Source organism: Nicotiana tomentosiformis, chromosome 5 (genome assembly GCF_000390325.3).
Source record: "Nicotiana tomentosiformis chromosome 5, ASM39032v3, whole genome shotgun sequence".
Lineage (NCBI taxonomy): Eukaryota > Viridiplantae > Streptophyta > Magnoliopsida > Solanales > Solanaceae > Nicotiana > Nicotiana tomentosiformis.
Window position 1 is genome coordinate 27,338,514 of NC_090816.1, and position 21,157 is coordinate 27,359,670.

Consider the following 21,157-nt stretch of genomic DNA (forward strand, 5'->3'; position numbering starts at 1 on the left):
CACAATTTGCACGACTCTACTACATATCGTGTACGCCATAGCCTATTGCACAAGTGGATTCGACATCCTTGACCATCCCAAGAGGCTCTAATAACACGTTATAGTTTGAGCAAGTCATTAATTAAAAATGTAACCAAGATTTGTTATATGGACCCACCTATGAATACGTATCCGATATACATACAGGTAGATCAGTAGATGAGGAAAAAAATATTATTCAACCAATGTTAATACATACAAACCAATCATTGTTGAATACTTGCTTCAGCTAATTTTTTTAACATAATAAGTTGCTTGTTGTAGCCTTGTAGGCTGAATCTACTTTTTTAGTTTTTTGAATTTTTGTTATACCCATTCTCAACAGATTATGTTTTCAAGTTGAATAATAAAATTTGATACGTGCCATTTCTGCGAAGTTTTAATATTAACTGAGAATTCATGAAATACCATACGCATGTCACTCATTTGACACGTATATGGGGGTAAATAAAGGATTCGTATCACATAAAACTTAACATACTAGATACTAACTAATAACTTGAACTAATTGTTCAGCCAAATGTCAATAACTTGAATACACAACATCAAACATAAACAAGGCGGCATAAATGTCTACCAGGGAATGCAATGAACAAGTACAGGATTGAGGATCTAAACGAAAAAGGTTGTCTAGTCCATCCTTCCCTTCAAGATCTTCTCTGTCACTTCAGTTGGAGTACTGCAACCACAAATAAGATACAGAGAACAGAGACATTAACTCGCTTTAACTCATAATATATCATGAAGTATTACTAACCCCACAGGCTCCATTACCAATCGAAACAAATGAGATAACGAGAGGCATAAAGGTATGTTTTAGCTTGGAACTTTAGTGATCCACCGGAATTTAAAAATGTAGTTTTAAGCATGAAAATTGACATCAGAAGTCCTTGATTTGGCAAAAAAACCGTTTCCCTCAATGCCTCACTTATGGAATATTTTTTCGCCAAATCAAGGAGGCATTGAACATAATAAATGACGGACTTGATTTTAAACATTATATAGCAGTTGTTAAGCACAGGGATTCCTGCAGTCATTTACTCTATAGGAAAGCAATCAAAATCCGGAGCATCTGAACACTTACACAACATAAACATGTCCTCCCCAACCACTTAAACAATCACGGTCTACTGATGATATGAGGGCCTGCGAGATGGTCTCAAACAATTCTTCCGGTCCCTGAAATGGTAGTGTTGCGGTAAGGAGTCAATAATCTCCATAGAAATCAGACATAAACGCATAACTATGACACAAGTATTGCAAACAAATGATAGCAAGAAAATTCTTTAAAGGATGTAAAGAAAACATGGGACTGAAAGATCTGAACCGTGAGAGCGACTCGGATAATGTTACTAATGATGGACTATTGTGATGACCCAAAAGGTCATCTTGAGTTTTAGAATTCGAATTTGCGCTCTTAAGCCTTAAAAATCTCATTTTTACCCTCCTCGATTTGCGTGCGCAGTCCGGGCAGGTTTTCGGAGAGCTTTTATGTTGAAAACTAATAAAAATAAGAATTTTTGCCTTAAAAGTTGATTTTAGTTGACTTCGGTCAACATTTTTGGTAAACGGGCCCGGATCCATATTTTGACGGTCCCGGTAGGTCCGTATCGAATTATGGGACCTGGGCGTATGCCCGGAATTGAATTCGGAGGTCCCTAACTTGAGTTATAAATTTTTAATGAAAATTAAAAGTCTAGAAATTACTTGTTTTTAAGAATTGATTGATATTTGGCATTGTTAGTATCGGGTCCGTATTTTGGTTCCGGAGCCCGGTACAGGTTCATTATGATATTTAAGACTTATCTGTGAAATTTGGTGAGAAACGGAGTTGATTTGACGTGATTCGAACCTCCAATTGAGAAATAGAAATTTTAAAGTGTTCTTGAGAATTTCATTTGATTTGGTACTAAATTCGTAGTTCTAGGTGTTATTTTGGCGATTTGATCGCGCGAGCAAGTTCGTATGATGTTTTTAGACTTGTGTGCATGTTTGGTTTGGAACCCCGAGGGCTCGGGTGAGTTTCGGATAGGCTACGGAGTGAGATTTGGCTTGGAAAACACTGTTGGGCATCTGATATTATTGCAGGCCTCTAATCTCGCATTTGCGAGATCAGGCATCGCAATTTCGACCTCTGAGAGGTTCGCATTTGCGAGCTTCTCATCGCAAATGCGAAGAGAAGTTGGGCCAATAGTTTTCGCATTTGCGAGTTTTCGTTCGCATTTGCGAAGGGAGTCGGGGAAGGGCAGTGATCGCAAATGCGATCATTTAGTCGCATTTGCAAAGATACAGTGGTCGCAAATGCGACACTTTTCTCGCATTTGCGAAGGCAGCGGGACTGTGAAGGGCATCGCAATTGCGAGTGTTCCTTCGCATTTGCGAGCTTCGCATTTCGCAATTGCGACACCTGCAGCTGAGTAAAAGGGACTTAGACGGGATTTTTCATCCATTTTTCATATTTTCAAAATCCTCAACCTTAAGAGGCGATTTTTCAAAGACCAAATCTTCCCCAAATCAAAGGTAAGTGATTCCGAACTCTTTTCTTTCAATCTTTTACATCTTATAACAAGATTTCAACCTAGAATCTAGAATTTTTATTGTGAAATTCTGATTTTTGGGTAGAACTTAGGAATTTCGAAATTTGAAGATTTAGACCTCAATTTGAGGTCGGATTCCAAAACTAATTACATATTCGGGCTCGGGGTGAATGGGTAAAAGGATTTTGGTCTGAACCTCGGGTTTTGACCAAGCGGGCCCGAGGTCGATTTTTCGACTTCTTGGAGAAAAATTTGGGAAAATTTAATCTATGTAATATAATTGATTTCTTAAGCAATATTTGATATTATTGAGTCATTTTGAATAGATAAGAGTGGTTTGGAGGTGAATTCCAAAGGAAAAGCTGTGATTGAGAATTAAGTGGCCTTCGGAGCAAGGTAAGTGTTGTGTCTAACCCTGACTTGAGAGAATTAGGAACCTTAGATTACTTGCTAAGTGAAATTCATGTAAGCGGCGTATATGTGAGGTGACGAGTATTTATGCGCCGCCAATTTTCCTGTTTTTCCATGTTTCTCACTTTTTCTTATATTGTCTCATTCCTATGCCTAATTGCTATGTGTCATACTAGTGTTGTTAAATTGATCGTCATTATCATGCTTACGGATTTTCTGGTGATAATTGAATTTTTATTTCAAAGTTGAGATTGATGTTATGGAATCAAATGTTGAAGTAAGGTTTGTACTTGTTATTCTATCTCCCTATTGTTGTTTATGCATTGCATTATGGTAAGGGAGAGTGTTAATGCACAAAGGGTGATGCCGTGCCATATTGTGAGTATTAATGCACGAAGGGTGATGCCGTGCCATATTGGGAGTATTAATGCACGAAGGGTGATGCCGTGCCATATTGTGAGTGTTAATGCACGAAGGGTGATGCCGTGCTATGATATGAGAGTTAATGCACGAAGGGTGATGCCGTGTCGTTTCTATTAATTTTATGGTGAGATTGAGAGTAAAAGCACGAAGGGTGATGCCGTGCATTTTTCCTTACTGTATTCACTATTCCTGTTGATTCATAATATATTGTCTGCTCCGGTGATCATTCTGTTGTAGTCCTTTTATCTTGTATTCCCCTCAGTATGTTTCCCTCCCGACATTTCCTGTTTAGTTCTTCATTTCTGTTATGTGTATATACACTGTTAAATTGTACAGGTTGATTTGTAGGTATCTTGCCTTAGCCCCGTCACTACTTCGTCGAGGTTAGGCTCGACACTTACCAGTACATGGGGTCGGTTGTATTGATACTGCACTCTGCACTTTCTGTGTAGATTTTGATACTGATACCGGCTTCAGTTGATCGAGATTTTACTATTGGTCCGCTGTCCGGAGACTCAAGGTAGATCTGTCGGTGTACACAGACCTTGAAGTCCCCGTCTATCTTTTCTGTTCTACTGTTTCTTTCATTCAGACAGTTGTATTTCTTTCAGACTATTACTTGTAGTAAATTCTAGAATGCTTGTGAATTGTGACTCCAGATCCGGGTGGTAGTAATTAATACAGTTTTTATGATATTCCGCACTTATTATATTTCATCTTAGTTAAGTATTGTTAATTACTGAATGGAAATAAGGAATTGGTTTAATAATTCTCTAACGTTGGCTTGCCTAGCAAGTGAAATGTTAGACGCCATCACGGTCCCGTCGGTGGTAAATTTCGAGTCGTGACAGTTGGTTTCAGAGCCCTAGGTTGCCTAGGTCTCACGATTCACGAGCAAGCTTAGTAGAGTCTGGAGGATCGGTACGGAAACGTCTGTGCTTATCTTCTAGAGGCTATGAATTTTAGGAACAAGTTTCACTTCTATTCTTCTCTGTCGTGCGATTTTGCTTTCTCAATACTTATTGAACTCTTCTACTCTTATTCTTTCGCAGATGGCGAGAACACGTACCGCTTCCTCAGCTGAGCAGCAGCCAGAGCCTCCAATGGCAGTTCCTACGCGGGGCAGAGGTCAAGGCCGAGGCCGTGCTAGAGGCCGAGGCAGGGGCAGGGCTCAACCTAGAACCCGAGCAGCAGCCCCAGCAGTGGAGCCTCAGATAGAGCTTGACGAGGAGGTTCCAGCCCAGACTGTTCCTGCCGGACCAGCTCAGGTTCCGGAGGGGTTCATTGCTACCCCAGTACTTCAGGACGCTTTGGTCCGTTTGGTGGGCCTTATGGAGTGTGTGGTCCAGACTGGCGCATTTCCCATGGCACCGGCAGTCTCTCAGGCTGGAGGAGGAGCCCAGACTCCTACCACTCCCGCTCCGGAGCAGATAGCTCCCCAATATCAGGCTCAGCAGCTTAGCCAATCGGATTAGTTCAGCCGGTTATTGCGGCACAGGTCGGAGATGGGCAAGCTATGTCTTCTGAGGCTTTATGGAGATTGGACAGGTTTACCAAGCTCTTTCCTGTTCACTTCAGTGGTACTCCTTCAGAGGACCCCCAGGAATATCTTGACAGCTGTCACGAGGTTCTACGAAACATGGGTATAGTGGGAGACCAATGGGGTCGATTTTGCTGTATTTCAGATGACTGGTTCTGCCAAGAAATGGTGGAGAGATTACTTGTTGACCAGACCAGCTGGGTCGCCTGCTCTTACTTGGGACCAGTTCTCTCAGCTCTTCATAGAGAAGTTTCTGCCTATCACGCTGAGAGAGGAGCGTCGCCGTCAGTTTGAGCGTCTCCAGCACGGCAGTATGACTATTACTCAGTATGAGACCCGTTTTGTGGATTTGGCCCGCCATGCCATTCTTCTGCTTCCCACCGAGAGAGAGAGGATGAGGAGGTTTATTGATGGACTTGCTCAGCCTATCGGATTGCAGATGGCTAAGGAGACTGGGAGTGAGATTTCTTTTCAAGCGGCTGCTAATGCTGCCAGACGGGTCGAAATGGTTCTTACTCAGGGAGGTCAGGGGTCTGACAAGAGACCTCGTCATTCCGGTAAGTTCAGCAGTGCCTCATCCAGAGGCAGGAGTACTTGTGGTAGAGGCCATCCTCCCAGGTCGTTTCATTCAGCGCTTCGGGCATCCCACGGTGCCTCAGGTGGTCATGGCCCTCAAATGAATTATTCCGACCTGCTAGTCTACAGTGCACCACCAGCTCCTATTAGTGCACCTCTACTCCAGAGCTATCAGGGTGGTTATTCGGGTCGACAGGGTCAGTTTCAGGGTCAGCAGTCACCTCAACCGAGGTTATGTTATAATTGTGGTGATCCGAGACACATTGCTAGATTTTGCCCTCGAGCAACGGGCAGCTCACAGCATCAGAGTTCTCGTGCCATGGTTCCGGCACCAGTTTCTGCACCATCTGCTCAGCCAGCCAGAGGCAGGGGTCAGGCAGCCGAGGTAAAGGCCAGACTGTTAGAGGTGGAGGTCAGGCCGTTAGAGGTGGAGACCAGCCAGTTAGAGGCCGTCCCAAGGACGTAGTTCAGGGTGGTAGGGCCCAGCCCCGGTGTTATGTTTTCCCAGCCAGACCTTAGGCTGAGTCATCTAATGCTGTTATCACAGGTATTGTTTTAGTTTGCAGTAGAGATGCTTCAGTTCTATTTGATCCGGGATCTACTTACTCTTACGTGTCATCCTATTTTGCTTCCTATTTGGTTGTGCCCCGTGATTCTTTGAGTGCTCCTGTGTATGTGTCCACACCAGTGGGAGATGCTATTGTTGTAGATCGTGTTTATCGTTCGTGTGTGGTCACCATTGGGAGTCTTGAGACTCGTGTAGATCTTCTACTTCTTGACATGGTTGATTTTGATGTCATACTGGGTATGGATTGGCTGTCACCTTATCATGCTATATTAGATTGTCACGCCAAGACGGTGACCTTAGCCTTGCAGGGGTTGCCTCGATTAGAGTGGAGAGGGAATCTCGGCCATTCTGCCAGCAGGGTTATCTCTTATGTGAAGGCTCGGCATATGGTCGAGAAGGGGTGTCTAGCTTATTTGGCTTACGTCCGCGATTTTAGTGCGGAGGTTCCTTCCATAGATTCGGTGCCGGTTGTTCGTGAGTTTCCAGAGGTGTTTCATGCAGACCTGTCGGGGATGCCACCCGACAGGGATATTGATTTCTGCATTAATTTGGCTTCGGACACTCAGCCTATTTTCATTCCGCCATATCGCATGGCCCCGCCCGAGTTGAAAGAATTGAAGGAGCAGTTGCAAGATTTGCTTGATAGAGGCTTCATTAGACCTAGTGTCTCGCCCTGGGGTGGGGTGCACCTGTGTTGTTTGTGAAGAAGAAAGATGGATCGATGAGGATGTGTATAGATTATCGGCAGTCGAACAAAGTCACCATCAAGAACAAATATCCATTGCCGAGGATTGATGATTTATTTGATCAGCTTCAGGGTGCCAAGGTGTTTTCAAAGATTGATTTGAGATCTGGCTACCATTAGTTGAGGATTAGGGCATTCGATGTTCCTAAGACAGCTTTTCGGACTCGGTATGGGCATTATGAATTTCTAGTGATGTCATTTGGGCTGACAAATGCCCCAGCAGCATTCATGGATTTGATGAACCGGGTGTTCAAACCCTACTTGGATTCCTTTGTGGTTGTGTTTATTGATGATATCTTGATCTACTCCCACAGTCGAGAGGAGCATGAGCAGCACCTTCGAATCGTTCTTCAGACTCTGAAAGACAGCCAGTTATATGCTAAGTTCTCAAAATGCGAGTTTTGGTTGAGTTCAATTGCTTTCTTGGGTCACGTTGTATCAGCAGAGGGTATTCAAGTGGATCCTAAGAAGATTGAGGCAGTCCAGAACTGGCCTAGACCCACATCAGCTACAGAGATCCGTAGTTTCCTGGGTTTGGCGGGCTATTACCGTCGATTTGTGAAGGGGTTTTCATCCATAGCAGCCCCGTTGACCAGATTGACCCAGAAGGGCGCCCCGTTCAGGTGGTCAGACGAGTGTGAAGTGAGCTTTCAGAAGCTCAAGACAGCTTTGACCACAGCACCGGTATTGGTATTACCCACAGGTTCAGGATCTTATACAGTATATTGTGATGCATCTCGTATTGGTCTTGGTGCAGTATTAATGCAAGATGGAAAGTAATTGCATATGCGTCGCGGCAGTTGAAGGTTCACGAGAAGAATTACCATGTTCATGATCTAGAGCTAGCAGCCATTGTTCACGCGCTGAAGATTTAGAGGCACTATCTTTACGGCGTGCCATGTGAGGTATTCACTGATCATCGGAGCTTGCAGTATTTGTTCAAGCAGAAGGAACTCAATTTGAGGCAGCGGAGATGGTTGGAGCTATTGAAAGACTATGATATCACCATATTGTATCATCCCGGGAAGGCCAATGTGGTGGCCGATGCTTTGAGTAGAAAGTCAGTCAGTATGGGTAGCCTTGCATATATTCCAGTTGGTGAGAGACCGCTTGCATTGGATGTTCAGGCCTTGGCCAACCAATTCGTGAGGTTAGATGTTTCCGAGCCCAGCAGTGTTCTAGCTTGTACAGTTGCTCGGTCTTCTTTGTTTGAGCGCATCAGAGATCGGCAGGATGACGATCCTTATTTACTAGTCCTTAGAGACACAGTGCGGCACGGTGGTGCCAAGCAGGTTACTGTTGGAGATGACGGAGTTTTGAGGATGCAGGGACGTATTTGTGTGCCTAATGTGGATGGACTTCGTGAGTTGATCCTTGAGGAGTCCCACAGTTCCCGGTATTCTATTCATCCGGGCGCCGCCAAGATGCCTAAATTGCCAGCAGGTAAAGTGTGAGCATCAGAGACCTGGTGGTTTACTTAAGAGGTTAGATATTTCCTGAGTGGAAGTGGGAGCGTATCACTATGGATTTTGTTGTTGGGCTCCCACAAACTCAGAGGAAGTTCGATGCAGTTTGGGTTATTGTGGACAAGCTGACTAAGTCAGCGCATTTCATTCCTGTGGCAGTTACCTATTCCTCGGAGCGGTTGGCAGAGATTTACATTAGTGAGATCGTCCGTCTTCACGGTGTGCCCGTGTCTATCATTTCTGATCGAGGTACGCAGTTTACCTCGCACTTTTGGAGGGCAGTACAGCGTGAGTTAGGTACGCGGGTTGAGTTGAGCACAGCATTCCATCCGAGCGTACTATTCAGATCTTGGAGGATATGCTCCGCGCCTGTGTTATTGACTTTGGAGGTTCTTGGGATCATTTTTTGTCGCTAGCGGAGTTTGCCTACAATAACAGCTACTAGTCAAGCATTCAGATGGCTCCCTATGAGGCATTATATGGTAGACGGTGTAGGTCGCCAATTGGGTGGTTTGAGCAGGGGAGGCTCGGTTATTGGGTACAGATTTAGTTCAGGAGGCCTTGGACAAGGTCAAGATTATACAGGATCGACTTCGCACAGCTCAGTCCATGCAAAAGAGTTATGCCGACCGTAGAGTTCGTGATGTTGCATTCATTGTCGGAGAGAGAGTGTTACTTCGGGTATCACTCATGAAGGGTGTAATGAGGTTCGGAAAGAAGGGCAAGTTGAGCCCTAGGTATATCGGACCTTTCGAGATTCTGGAGAGAGTGGGAGAGATGGCTTACAGGCTTGCGTTGCCACCTAGTTTAGCAACTGTTCATCCGGTATTCCATGTGTCCATGCTTAGAAATTTTAACGGCGATTTGTCTCATGTGTTAGATTTCAGCTCTGTCTAGTTGGACAAGGATTTGACTTACGAGGAGGAGCCGGTGGTAATTCTAGCCTGGCAAGTTCGCCAGTTGAGATCAAGAGTTACCCTTCAGTTCGAGTGCAGTGGAGAGGTCAGCCTATTGAGGCAGCTACTTGGGAGTCCGAGTCCGATATGCGGAGTAGATATCCCCACCTTTTCACTAGCCCAGGTACTTTTCTATGTCCGTTCGAGGACGAACGGTTGTTATAGAGGCGGAGAATGTGATGACCCAAAAGGTCATCATATATTTTAGAACTCGAATCTGCGCTCTTAAGCCTTAAAAATTACATTTTTAACCTCCTCGATTTGCGTGCGCAGTCCGGGGAGATTTTCGAAAAGTTTTTATGTTGAAAACTAATGAAAATAAGAATTTTTGCCTAAAAAGTTGATTTTAGTTAACTTCGATCAACATTTTTGGTAAACGGACCCGGATCCATGTTTTGACGGTCCCGGTAGGTCCGTATCGAATTATGGGACCTGGGCGTATGCCCGGAATTGAATTCGGAGGTCCCTAGCTTGAGTTATGAATTTTTGATGAAAATTAAAAGTCTGAAAATTATTTGTTTTTAAGAATTGATTGATATTTGGCATTGTTAGTATCGGGTCCGTATTTTGGTTCCGGAGCCCGGTAAAGGTTCATTATGATATTTAAGACTTGTCTGTGAAATTTGGTGAGAAACGGAGTTGATTTGACGTGATTCGGACCTCCAATTGAGAAAATAGAAATTTTAAAGTGTTCTTGAGAATTTCATTTGATTTGGTACTAAATTCGTAGTTCTAGGTGTTATTTTGGCGATTTGATCGCGCGAGCAAGTTCGTATGATGTTTTTAGGCATGTGTGCATGTTTGTTTTGGAGCCCCGAGGGCTCGCGTGAGTTTCGGATAGGCTACGGAGTGAGATTTGGCTTGGAAAACACTGCTGGGCATCTGATATTATTGCAGGCCTCTGATCTCGCATTTGCGAGATCAGGCATCGCAATTTCGACCTCTGAGAGGTTCGCATTTGCGAGCTTCTCATCGTAAATGCGAAGAGAAACTGGGCCAATAGTTTTCGCATTTGCGAGTTTTCGTTCGCATTTGCGAAGGGAGTCGGGGAAGGGCAGTGATCGCAAATGCGATCATTTAGTCGCATCTGCGAAGATACAGTGGTCGCAAATGCGACACTTTCCTCGCATTTGCGAAGGCAACGGGACTGTGAAGGGCCATCGCAATTGCAAGTGTTCCTTCGCATTTGCGAGCTTCGCATTTGCAAAGCTCATGTCGCAATTGCGACACCTGCAGCTGAGTAAAAGGGACTTAGACGGGATTTTTCATCCATTTTTCATATTTCAAAACCCTAAACCTTAAAAGAGGCGATTTTCCAAAGACCAAATCTTCCCTAAATCATAGGTAAGTGATTCCTAACTCTTTTCTTTCAATCTTTTACATCTTATAACAAGATTTCAACCTAGAATCTAGAATTTTTATGGTGAAATTCTGATTTTTGGGTAGAAATTAGGAATTTCGAAATTTGAGGATTTAGACATCAATTTGAGGTCGGATTCCAAAACTAATTACATATTCGGGCTCAGGGGTGAATGGGTAAAAGGATTTTGGTCTGAACCTCGGGTTTTGACTAAGCGGGCCCGGGGTCGATTTTTCGACTTCTTGGAGGAAAATTTGGGAAAATTTAATTTATGTAATATAATTGATTTCTTAAACAATATTTGATATTATTGAGTCATTTTGAATAGATAAGAGTGGTTTGGAGGTGAATTCCAAAGAAAAAGTTGTGATTGAGAATTAAGTGGCCTTTGGAGCAAGGTAAGTATTGTGTCTAACCCTGACTTGAGGGAATTAGGAACCTTAGATTACTTGCTAAGTGAAATTCATGTAAGCGGTGTATATGTGAGGTGACGAGTACTTATGCGCCGCCAATTTTCCTGTTTTTCCATGTTTCTCACTTTTTCTTATATTGTCTCATTCCTATGCCTAATTGCTATGTGTCATACTAGTGTTGTTAAATTGATCGTCATTATCATGCTTACGGATTTTCTGGTGATAATTGAATTTTTATTTCAAAGTTGAGATTGATGTTATGGAATCAAATGTTGAAGTAAGGTTTGTACTTGCTATTCTATCTCCCTGTTGTTGTTTATGCATTGCATTATGGTAAGGGAGAGTGTTAATGCACGAAGGGTGATGCCGTGCCATATTGTGAGTGTTAATGCACGAAGGGTGATGCCGTGCCATATTGGGAGTATTAATGCACGAAGGGTGATGTCGTGCCATATTGTGAGTGTTAATGCACGAAGGGTGATGCCGTGCCATATTGGGAGTATTAATGCACGAAGGGTGATGTCGTGCCATATTGTGAGTGTTAATGCACGAAGGGTGATGCCGTGCCATGATATGAGAGTTAACGCACGAAGGGTGATGTCATGCCGTTTATATGAGAGTTAATGCACGAAGGGTGATGCCGTGCCGTTTATATTAATTTTATGGTGAGATTGAGAGTAAAAGCACGAAGGGTGATGCCGTGCATTTTTCCTTACTGTATTCACTATTCCTGTTGATTCATGGTATATTGTCTACTCCGGTGATCATTCTGTTGTAGTCCTTTATCTTGTATTCCCCTCAGTATGTTCCCCTCCCGATATTTTCTGTTTAGTTCTTCATTTCTGTTATGTGTATATACACTGTTAAATTGTACAGGTTGATTCGTAGGTGCCTTGCCTTAGCCTCGTCACTACTTCGTCGAGGTTAGGCTCGACACTTACCAGTACATGGGGTCGGTTGTACTGATACTGCACTCTGCACTTTCTGTGTAGATTTTGATACTGATACCGGCTTCAGTTGATCGAGATTTTACTATTGGTCCGTTGTCCGGAGACTCAAGGTAGATCTGTCGGCGTACACAGACCTTGAAGTCCCCGTCTATCTTTTCTATTCTACTGTTTCTTTCATTCAGACAGTTGTATTTCTTTCAGACTATTACTTGTAGTAAATTCTAGAATGCTCGTGAATTGTGTCTCCAAATCCAGGTGGTAGTAATTAATACAATTTTTATGATATTCCGGACTTATTATATTTCATTTTAGTTAAGTATTGTTAATTACTAAATGAAATTAAAGAATTGGTTTAATAATTCTCTAACGTTGGCTTGCCTAGCAAGTGAAATGTTAGGCGCAATCACGATCCCGTCGGTGGGAAATTCCGGGTCGTGACAACTATATCATCTCATTGATATTGGAGACAATTGATTCATGCAAATTTTAGTGCCACCTTAACTAACCACCCAATTAAAGAATGAAAAAACCTCATTCTAACAGACTAGAAGCGCAAATTACACAAGAAAGAAAAAAACCCAAATAAATTTTTTTCATTAAATGCATGTCCAGCAAGTCAAGAACCGAAGGCAGAAAGCAAAGTCCAAATTTTGAATCACTAGAGCAATATCAAAGAAAGGAGAGTCAAGATATCGGGATAATTCTCCAGCGACCAGTTTTTATAGGATCTCAGAACTTTTGAAACATTGATGCATTATTGACTCTTTCTATGGGACTGTCAACAAAAAGTCTCAAAAAAACACATATTTTTCACGCTACATAATTTTATTGGCGTCAACAATTGAGAGCTGAATACAAGTTTCATGTGCTGAAGCAAAAAAGTATTAGCACCCAATTAAAGAAACGTAGAAGATCAAGCTTTCTCCTATTCTCTTCATAAAGCTATAAAAAAAGTCTCAATTTCTAAAGCATGGAGACATGTAGTTATACCATATATCGTTACTTCATAACTAAAGCCATTTGACAAATTTAGCTAGAACGAAGCTATGTTACATATTTTTAGTCCTATGTTTGACACTCTCATACCGTTGCAAACTAACTTCAAAATTGCAGTGGCGAAAGTATTCTACTAACAAATAATTGATGAAAGTGCACTTATCAAAATGAATTATAATAGTGATAATAATTGGCGGAAGTGAGTCCATGGATAGTGTATGATCTACGGAGTGTTCTATGTAGTCTGATCTTGGAAAAAACACTCCTTGAGGATTTACACTCCTGGAATACTGACATCTCCACTATTGACTGGCCAAATTTATTTCAGCTTATCAATGAGCAAAAGGTTTTGTGGATAAGACAGGACGCCTAGCTACAGCAAAGCAACAAAGAGATAATGCATTACTTCACCACCCATCATATAAAACATTGCCTACACTTTTCTTAAATCAGCACCATATAGAACATAAACTAAGGGGAGCTAAAATTATTTTCCCTAAGCATATGCGTTTCAGCTGAAATAAGACTTCACCACCCATCATATAAAACATTGCCCACACTTTTCTTAAATCAGCACCATATAGAACATAAACTAAGGGGAGCTAAAATTAATTTCCCTAAGCATATGCGTTTCAGCTGAAATAAGCATCATGTAAATGTCATTTGAGCTAGATTATGGAATATTATACTAAGTTATATTGAGATGAGTAACAAACCATGTCAGGCTTGAACATGGCCTCGCATGCACCATACAGAGATTCTGAGGCAGTACCAGCAACGACAAAATCTTTGGCAAGCTCCCTGCGCATAATGTGTAAGTAGCCATATCATAAGCAAAACATTGTAGGGAAAGCCTCTCAAAGTGCACAACAAAAATTAACTTGAAGAAGTAGAAAAGTCAACATACTTTGCTCCAATAGAGTCCATTGTGCAAATAAATGGCTTGTCATCATCTCCTAATCCAGCAATTACAGGTTGGCAAAAGTATGGACCAAACCTAGATGGAAACCAAATTCAACACGCAATTATTAGTAGAACCATTATAGAAATAGTGCCATACACACACATATAAACATAGCTATTTTAATAGGCCTTTTTCCAATAAAAGAGACAGAAGAGACAAGGTAAGGCAGCCATTGAGTTGAGCTATTAAAGCCAAACATCCCACACTCATCATTGAAAGGAAAAAATAAAATCAAGATCCAATGAATTGTCTACTGATCGGTGTTGTCAAAGGCGAAAGCTCTAAAAAGCGCTCTTGGTCTCTTGAGGCTTTAAGCGCAAAGCGTACTTAAAGTGTGGGCTTTAGTAAAAAAAAGTCGCAATGGCGGAAAAAAGATAAAAATATATATGTAATCAAGAACAAAGTAACAAATTCATTTATAATGCTTCCCTTAGTAGCTAAAACACATATTTTCGATTATACTTGTTGTTTACTACCACTTGATTCAACAGAGAACTCATGGGCTATGAGGTCCACGCCTTAGTGCTTGCCTTACACTAAACGCAACTTAAGCGAGGTAAAGCGCCCATCTTGAGCTTTTCTGAGCTTCAGGGCTTAGGCGCGCCTTAAATGAGCCTTTGACAATACTGCTACTGATTCAAGCTTAAAATGGTGGCTCGAGTTTGCAGCCTCAAAAGTTGTCAAAACTTGCAGAAAATTGGGTTTCATGTCGAGATCAAACTACAATTTGCCTACTACGTGGGACTTTTGCTCAACTTGATCAGATACTTAGGCAAGGGAATGGGGCAAAAGCAGATCGGAAGTGTCAGAAGATGAATATCAGTTTACATGGACCAAAAGATTTTAATTTATAGAGGAGAGAATATCTGTCAGTGTTTTCAATGACTTGCAACTTATTTCAGCAAGTATTATCCCCAGCAAGTCATTGGAAAATATTGACACAATCGTAATATCTGCTGCAGATATGTTCTAGTATGGATGGAATGGTGGTAAAGAAATAGTATAGCCTTGAAGGCCCAGGCGTAGAGGACGAAAGACAAAAATGCACTATCTCGATGTTTATACACATTTTTAAGTATTTAGTAAACCTTCACCCACCAAAGTGATCAAATTGCTTTCCAGTCTTGGAGGCAGTCACCTTTCAAGTTTATGCCAACTCTCAACAAAATTTATTCATACATGAACAGTGCATGAAGTCTCTTTAGGAAATAACTAGCCACAGGACATATAAATAGTAATAACCTTTTCTCATAAAGAAGAGCAGATACAAGGCTGGCAAAAGTCTCAGGCTTCATGTCCCTCTCTTCTCTAAGTTGATATAACTTGTGACGGAACACTAGCCGTTGATACCTTCAGAAACCGATCAAAGGTATATATCAGTGACATAATCAAAACGAAACAAATCAATAAAGAGATTATGTCCCTCCCCATCCCACATCCCAAAGAAAGCAACACCAAAACTGAAAGAGTTAAGCTTGACATAAAATTTGTCTCACTCTTCGTTCCAAATTAATGCATCCCTCCTATATGTGAACAAGCACTTTAATAAGTCGTTCAAACTCAAATTCGTTTGGGAACTCCTATAGCACCTTATATTTCACAATACCACAAAGATGACTCAATATCTTGATGTCATTCACTTAATGCTCATTTGGTTTGCTGTTTAAGAGAAAATAACCCTGTTACAAGATTTTGCATTATTAATACAAAGGTTTTGTATAATATGGGTCTAAGATGAACTTAATCGGAGCAGCATGTAAAGTGAGGATTCATATAGCCAACACAACTTGCTTCGGATTGAGGCGTAGTTATCATCGTAATACAAAGTTTAGTTTCTCATATTAAACTTGTAGTACTAATACAACTTTGCATAATTAATATTGTGTTCAGTTTCCAGTATATAAGTCCATCTATGTAATACTTGCATAACTTATACATGAATTAATGTATTGTTTTATAGGAGACATAATCTGGAATACAAATCAGTGTCTTAGTAATTTCAAGATAAAGCTAATTCATGACTTTGAAAGTGTAATCTCTGCATAATAAACCATATATTATTGTTCGTAGTATAACAATTCATGTTTTAATATTCACCCAAACAATAATACCAATATTATAAATTGATCCCTTAATTCATTCATGCAATTCAAACAAGTATAAACCCCACCGTAGTTCTCTTTAATATTTTACATCCTTCTCTAGGCTCAAAACACAACTTTTACAACATCAGAGTACAAGGTCAAACTGCATACGGCACTTCTGCATCACATATCTTTTGTACATTGAATGAGTTTGTTCGTTCCGCGAATAGGATTTGAGGAGGCAAAGTTTTATGTTCTCTTCCGTAACGTATTTATATTTTGGTTATTAATTTACAGAAAAGGTCTACTTAATCTCCCACAATATGCATGGTGGATCATGAGAAAATGATAATATGATAAGTTTATCTCTTCTCCTGAACAACAAGGATCTGTGTCGTTGGATTGATTTAATTCTGTAAAAATCTAATCCGATTAGCACTCAAGCATATATGCCAAGACCGACACATGCAAATAGCAAATAGCAAAAGAAGAAGAACATAAAAGAAAAGGGATTGGAATTACAGTGTTAGGACATCGGTACCCAGCCCGGAAAGGCCAATGAAAACCTTATCGTGGATTCTGAATATTCTTTGAAAATCAGTGGCGATTGTCTGCAGCTGCACACCAAGTCTCCGGTCACTCGCAATTGCAAAGCAGTTCTTCCCCACCATTGCCACTAGGGCACTTCCATTGTACTCAAAGATCTATACATATACATCACCATAATCAATAACCCACAATGCAAATAATACATTTTTAAGTTTCTTTATCTCTACTAAAACCAATTCTACGGCTAGATCACAAAATCCTCGCCTTAATCCCTAAATAGTTGGGTTTAGCAAATGAATCCTTTGTGTCATTCTGCTATATTCGAGCCCATTTCAGTTTTTTTCTTATCTACTGTATCTGAAATTTGTGCAAAAAAGCAACCATGATAACACATAGTTAAGTGTTGTATCTCTATTAAAATCAATCAATCAATTATTCTCAATTTGTTTATACACACCACCATAACCAAACACGTAATATTAGTAACCCACTTCACAAAACAAAATTCAATAGTACATACTTCAGTTACTTTTATCTATATCAAAATCAATGGACTACCCTTATTGACTAATTGAGATTGCATATCCGAATCCTCAGTGCCCATTCTGCTATCTGAAATTCATCCATAAAAGATAGGCAGAGGCGGATCCAGGATTTAAACTATTTGCGTTCAACTTTTAAGGTTCTTAGCATTGAACCTATCGTATTTTTAAACTTATGGGTTCAGACGTACCATTTGTTGTAATTTTAGTGAATTTTTACGCATAAATTTATGCTTCTCGTCGAATGTACAAGGTTCAGATGAACCTGGCACCGCTACTCTACATCCGCCCCTGAAGATAGGTCCAAAAATCCATCTCTGATAATACATATTTCAGTTTCCTTTTTTTTTACGCCAGTCAAAATCAATCAATCAACTACATCTCGATCCCAAACCATTTGAAGTCAGCTATATAAATCATCTATATCTGTTCCGTCTCTAATCAAACCCATTTCAGTTTCTTCTTTTTCTCTTTCTCTATCAATATCAATAAATCAACTAAATCTTGATCCCGAACTATTTGAGGTAAACTCTATACATCCTCTATATCTCTTCCGTTCTAATCAAATACCATTTCAGTTTCTTGTTTTTAAATCAATACTATCTAAACTTTCTGCATTAAAGCTAAGTCCATGAAACCAACTTAGATAATAAAAAAGTTTTAAATTTTTTTTTTTTTAATCTCTATCAAAATCAATCAATCAACTACATCTCAAACTCAAACTAATTGGGTTCAGCCATATAAATCCTCTAATTTATTCCATTCTAATCAAGCCCATTTCAATTTATTTTTTAAGGAAAAGAATCTCTACTATCTAAAATTTCTGTGAAAAAGCTGGGTTTACAGTTAGGTTTAGGAGAGTGATGAGACAAGCTAGGGTTACAAACATCTGTGTATACTCTCTACAGATACGAGGAAGAAGAAATACTTACCGACATTCTGGGACTGAAGAGAACGAGGAAACGAACTATGTTGCGGGAAGGTTTTTTGCTCTGAGAACCTGTGGAGTGAAAAAAGGAACAGACTTTTGTTATTGGTTTTTCTTGAACAACACTTCAAGCGCAGGGAGGTTTTTGTGTAATTTCTGATTTTTCTTTCTCGGTTTGCCTTTGGTAAATTAAACGGATTGGGGTTTAACTTATTATGAAATTGTTGATTCTTTATGATTTGAATAGAATAAAATAATTCTGCAAAAATTTACACTTATTGTCACATTTTTTACTTATAAAAATAAATATTGATTTGATATAAATTTTAAGAAATTAAATTTATAGAAAAATTTGACAATCGTATAAAATTGTATGTTATCAAAAGTAAGAAGACAGTCTGTTGAGATTAGAGGTGTTTAACGCGCGGGTTGGGATGATCTGTACATGAAAAAAATCAGCCCGTCCGTTAAACGTTACGAGCTGTTAGCGGGTTGTACTTTTTGGGGTTTTTTTTTGTCCGTCCGGGTTCGGGCTTAGCGGGCTAGACCGGGCCGGGCTATTTTAATTTTTTTTTAAGTAAATTTTATTTTTCTTATTCAATTTTATTGATACTTAAGTATTTGCAAACTTTTAAGGGTTAGAATTAAACTTTGAAGTTTAAAGTTTTAAATTTGAATTTTGAATTTTAAAATTTTAAAATTGAAATTTGAAAGTAAGTGGCTACAAAAAATTATTTAATAAGACCAATAGGCAATATGTAAGGATCAAGCTCTCAAGGCTTTTATTTGATATTTTATTGAATAATATATCATACTTCAAATTAAGTTGTAAGTTCTTTTTTGATTTTTTTATTTTTGAACTTGCAAATTAAAAATTTACAACAATTATAAAAAATAAGAAATAGTACATCACATGCTTTGTATCATTTTTGTAAGTTCATCCATGTCAACATGAGGTTCTTTGAATTTGACCGTTGGCAACGGTCCAGAAAATTTTTTAAAAAAAAATTATAACGGATACTAGGTTGAACCGGGTTGTAGCCCGTTAAAAACTTGTTAACGGGTTAGCGGGCTTAGCGGGTTCCGGTGCACCAGTATCAAAAAAAACTGTTCGTTTGAAACCCGCTCCCCACCCAACCCGTTCCAGCCCGCCCCCAATGCTACAGTACCGGGCTGACCCGGGCTGGATTGTAAACGGGTCAGCCCGACCCGATTAACATGTATAGTTGAGATTAATCTAAATGAAAAACTACTAAAATATTACTTCGTTAGGACAATGTTATTTAGGTTATGTAATAAATTAAAGTTAAATTCAAAGATACAGCTTTTTAGATAAATATTTTTATAAATAGATTTTGTTTGAGAAACAGAGAAAAAAGATATAATCTTCATGTTACTTTTCAAGGGGAAAACAAGAATACAAATCATGTGGTTAGATTGAATGATGCTATTTAAAATCAACAAATTTTGAATTTGAAATGTAAAACAATGGATCATTTTAAAGTTAGAATTTAAAATCAGTTTGGTAGGATAGTTATACCAGCAGCATAAGCTACAACCCTACCTCTCGAGTATTTGTTTGCAATTCAAACACGTACTAATCAACTTATTTAACAAAGGAAAACCATCTTAAAGGTGCTCTTACTAGTACATTCAATTGCTTAATCATCGTCGTATCATCACGTCATATCATATCATCATACTATATTATAAGTGTGAAGCCCTAAAGTAAAAAGTGAAAGACCAAAATAGCCATCAAAAGTTTGAACGACTATTTTGCCCTTTGAACAAACATTATTTCAAGAAGTTTTTTTGTATAAAAATGTAAATAGACATTCCAAGTTATCTTTTTTCTATTTTTTTAAATCTCCTCTCATATTCAATTAATGCTCTTTTAATTTGAAGGGGGCGTTGAGAAGACAAAAGTTGATATAGACCATCTGAAGAATTTGAAGAGTTGTCGAGAATAATTAGTAGCCTGATTCATTTGACAAACTCTCAATAAAGGATCAGAGTAATCTACTAATTAAATGTCTATACATTATGAAAAATCTGGATATAAATGACTTATTCAAGCTCTGGAATTGTGAGAGCTTTTATCTATAGTTAACGGTTTGGAGTGCTTATTCATCTGTATATTTTATCATATGTTTTACTATATTCTTATTACCCTTTCTTTCATTTAATTCCCTTTAAGTTCTTGCATAAAGTTTAAGTTACAATTCTACAACTTAATTGTCTTTCTCCATATTTACGTAAAATTTTATAGAAATTTTCAGTTACAAAAGAGTGGTTTTGATGATTGCCTTTGGGAAGAGATGTTTGAGACGTAATGACATTTGTCTCCCGTTGAAATATTGCTCTTAACTTTTTTCTCCACTCTTAGAAAAGATGGCATATGCAGCAACGAAGCCAACCAACAAGCTTGGGGTTAAGAAGGCACGGGCGCATAATCACAACAGTAAAATCACTCTTTCCTCCTAAAATGTTAAGATGATGGTATTGAAGTTGAGGTTACTGTCTGTCATTAGATTCATTTTCCTTACATAAATTAATTACTGAAATGTAGACATGTTATATTTACTTTTTGGAAGTACTCTTTCAAATTTATAGCTAAAAAAGTGTTCTCTATTTATTGTTTAGTGTCTTTATATGTATAATAATGTTTAGGCTTTTGGGTTTTTAAGTGTTCAAAGCTATTTTTGTAGTAATATTGATTTTGAAAATTTCGGTACGTACAACTCATATTTTATCATCTAAATCTATGTATGAATAAATAAAAACTTAAGATTCTTTAAAATACAATATTACGTACAATTTTGTAAGTAATACTTACTACCATTCTAACTTCATTTTCCTTATTTTAGGAGAAAAATTTAAGATTTTGTTTGGATGATTGTAAGATTTCGACTTCTTCGTCATATTTGTATTTTTAAGTGAGAAAGAAATACAAAATTGTTTAGGAGAAAACCATACAGGGCTGAAAAATGTGCCTTGTAAGGGCTTCAAACTACAAAAGGTGTGAACTATTCCAAATTTTCTTGGGAAAGTTTTATAACTGGGCAATATTTAAGAAGTAATTATACCAACCTAGCAGGGTTACTTAATAA

General features: G+C 39.3%; 1 protein-coding gene across 1 annotated transcript; it reads right to left on the reverse strand.

Moving 5' to 3' along the window:
• Positions 1-405: 405 nt before the first annotated feature.
• On the reverse strand, positions 406-18,233 carry LOC104097005 (proteasome subunit beta type-3-A-like). The gene is made up of 7 exons (XM_070174760.1): positions 18,052-18,233; positions 16,551-16,732; positions 15,187-15,294; positions 13,888-13,977; positions 13,697-13,781; positions 1,124-1,218; positions 406-718 (listed from the first exon to the last, which is right to left on the reverse strand). Exons 1-7 carry the CDS (start codon positions 18,055-18,057, stop codon positions 670-672), a joined length of 615 nt encoding a protein of 204 aa, XP_070030861.1. The 5' UTR covers positions 18,058-18,233; the 3' UTR covers positions 406-669.
• Positions 18,234-21,157: the final 2,924 nt, after the last annotated feature.

Excerpts from the sequence above, each read along its gene's own strand:
- LOC104097005 (XM_070174760.1), bottom strand. Across the intron at positions 13,978-15,186 it reads GCTCTTCTTTATGAGAAAAG|GTTTGGTCCATACTTTTGCC; the intron begins GTTATTACTATT and ends GTTTCCATCTAG. Across the intron at positions 1,219-13,696 it reads CCATGTTCAAGCCTGACATG|GGACCGGAAGAATTGTTTGA; the intron begins GTTTGTTACTCA and ends CTACCATTTCAG.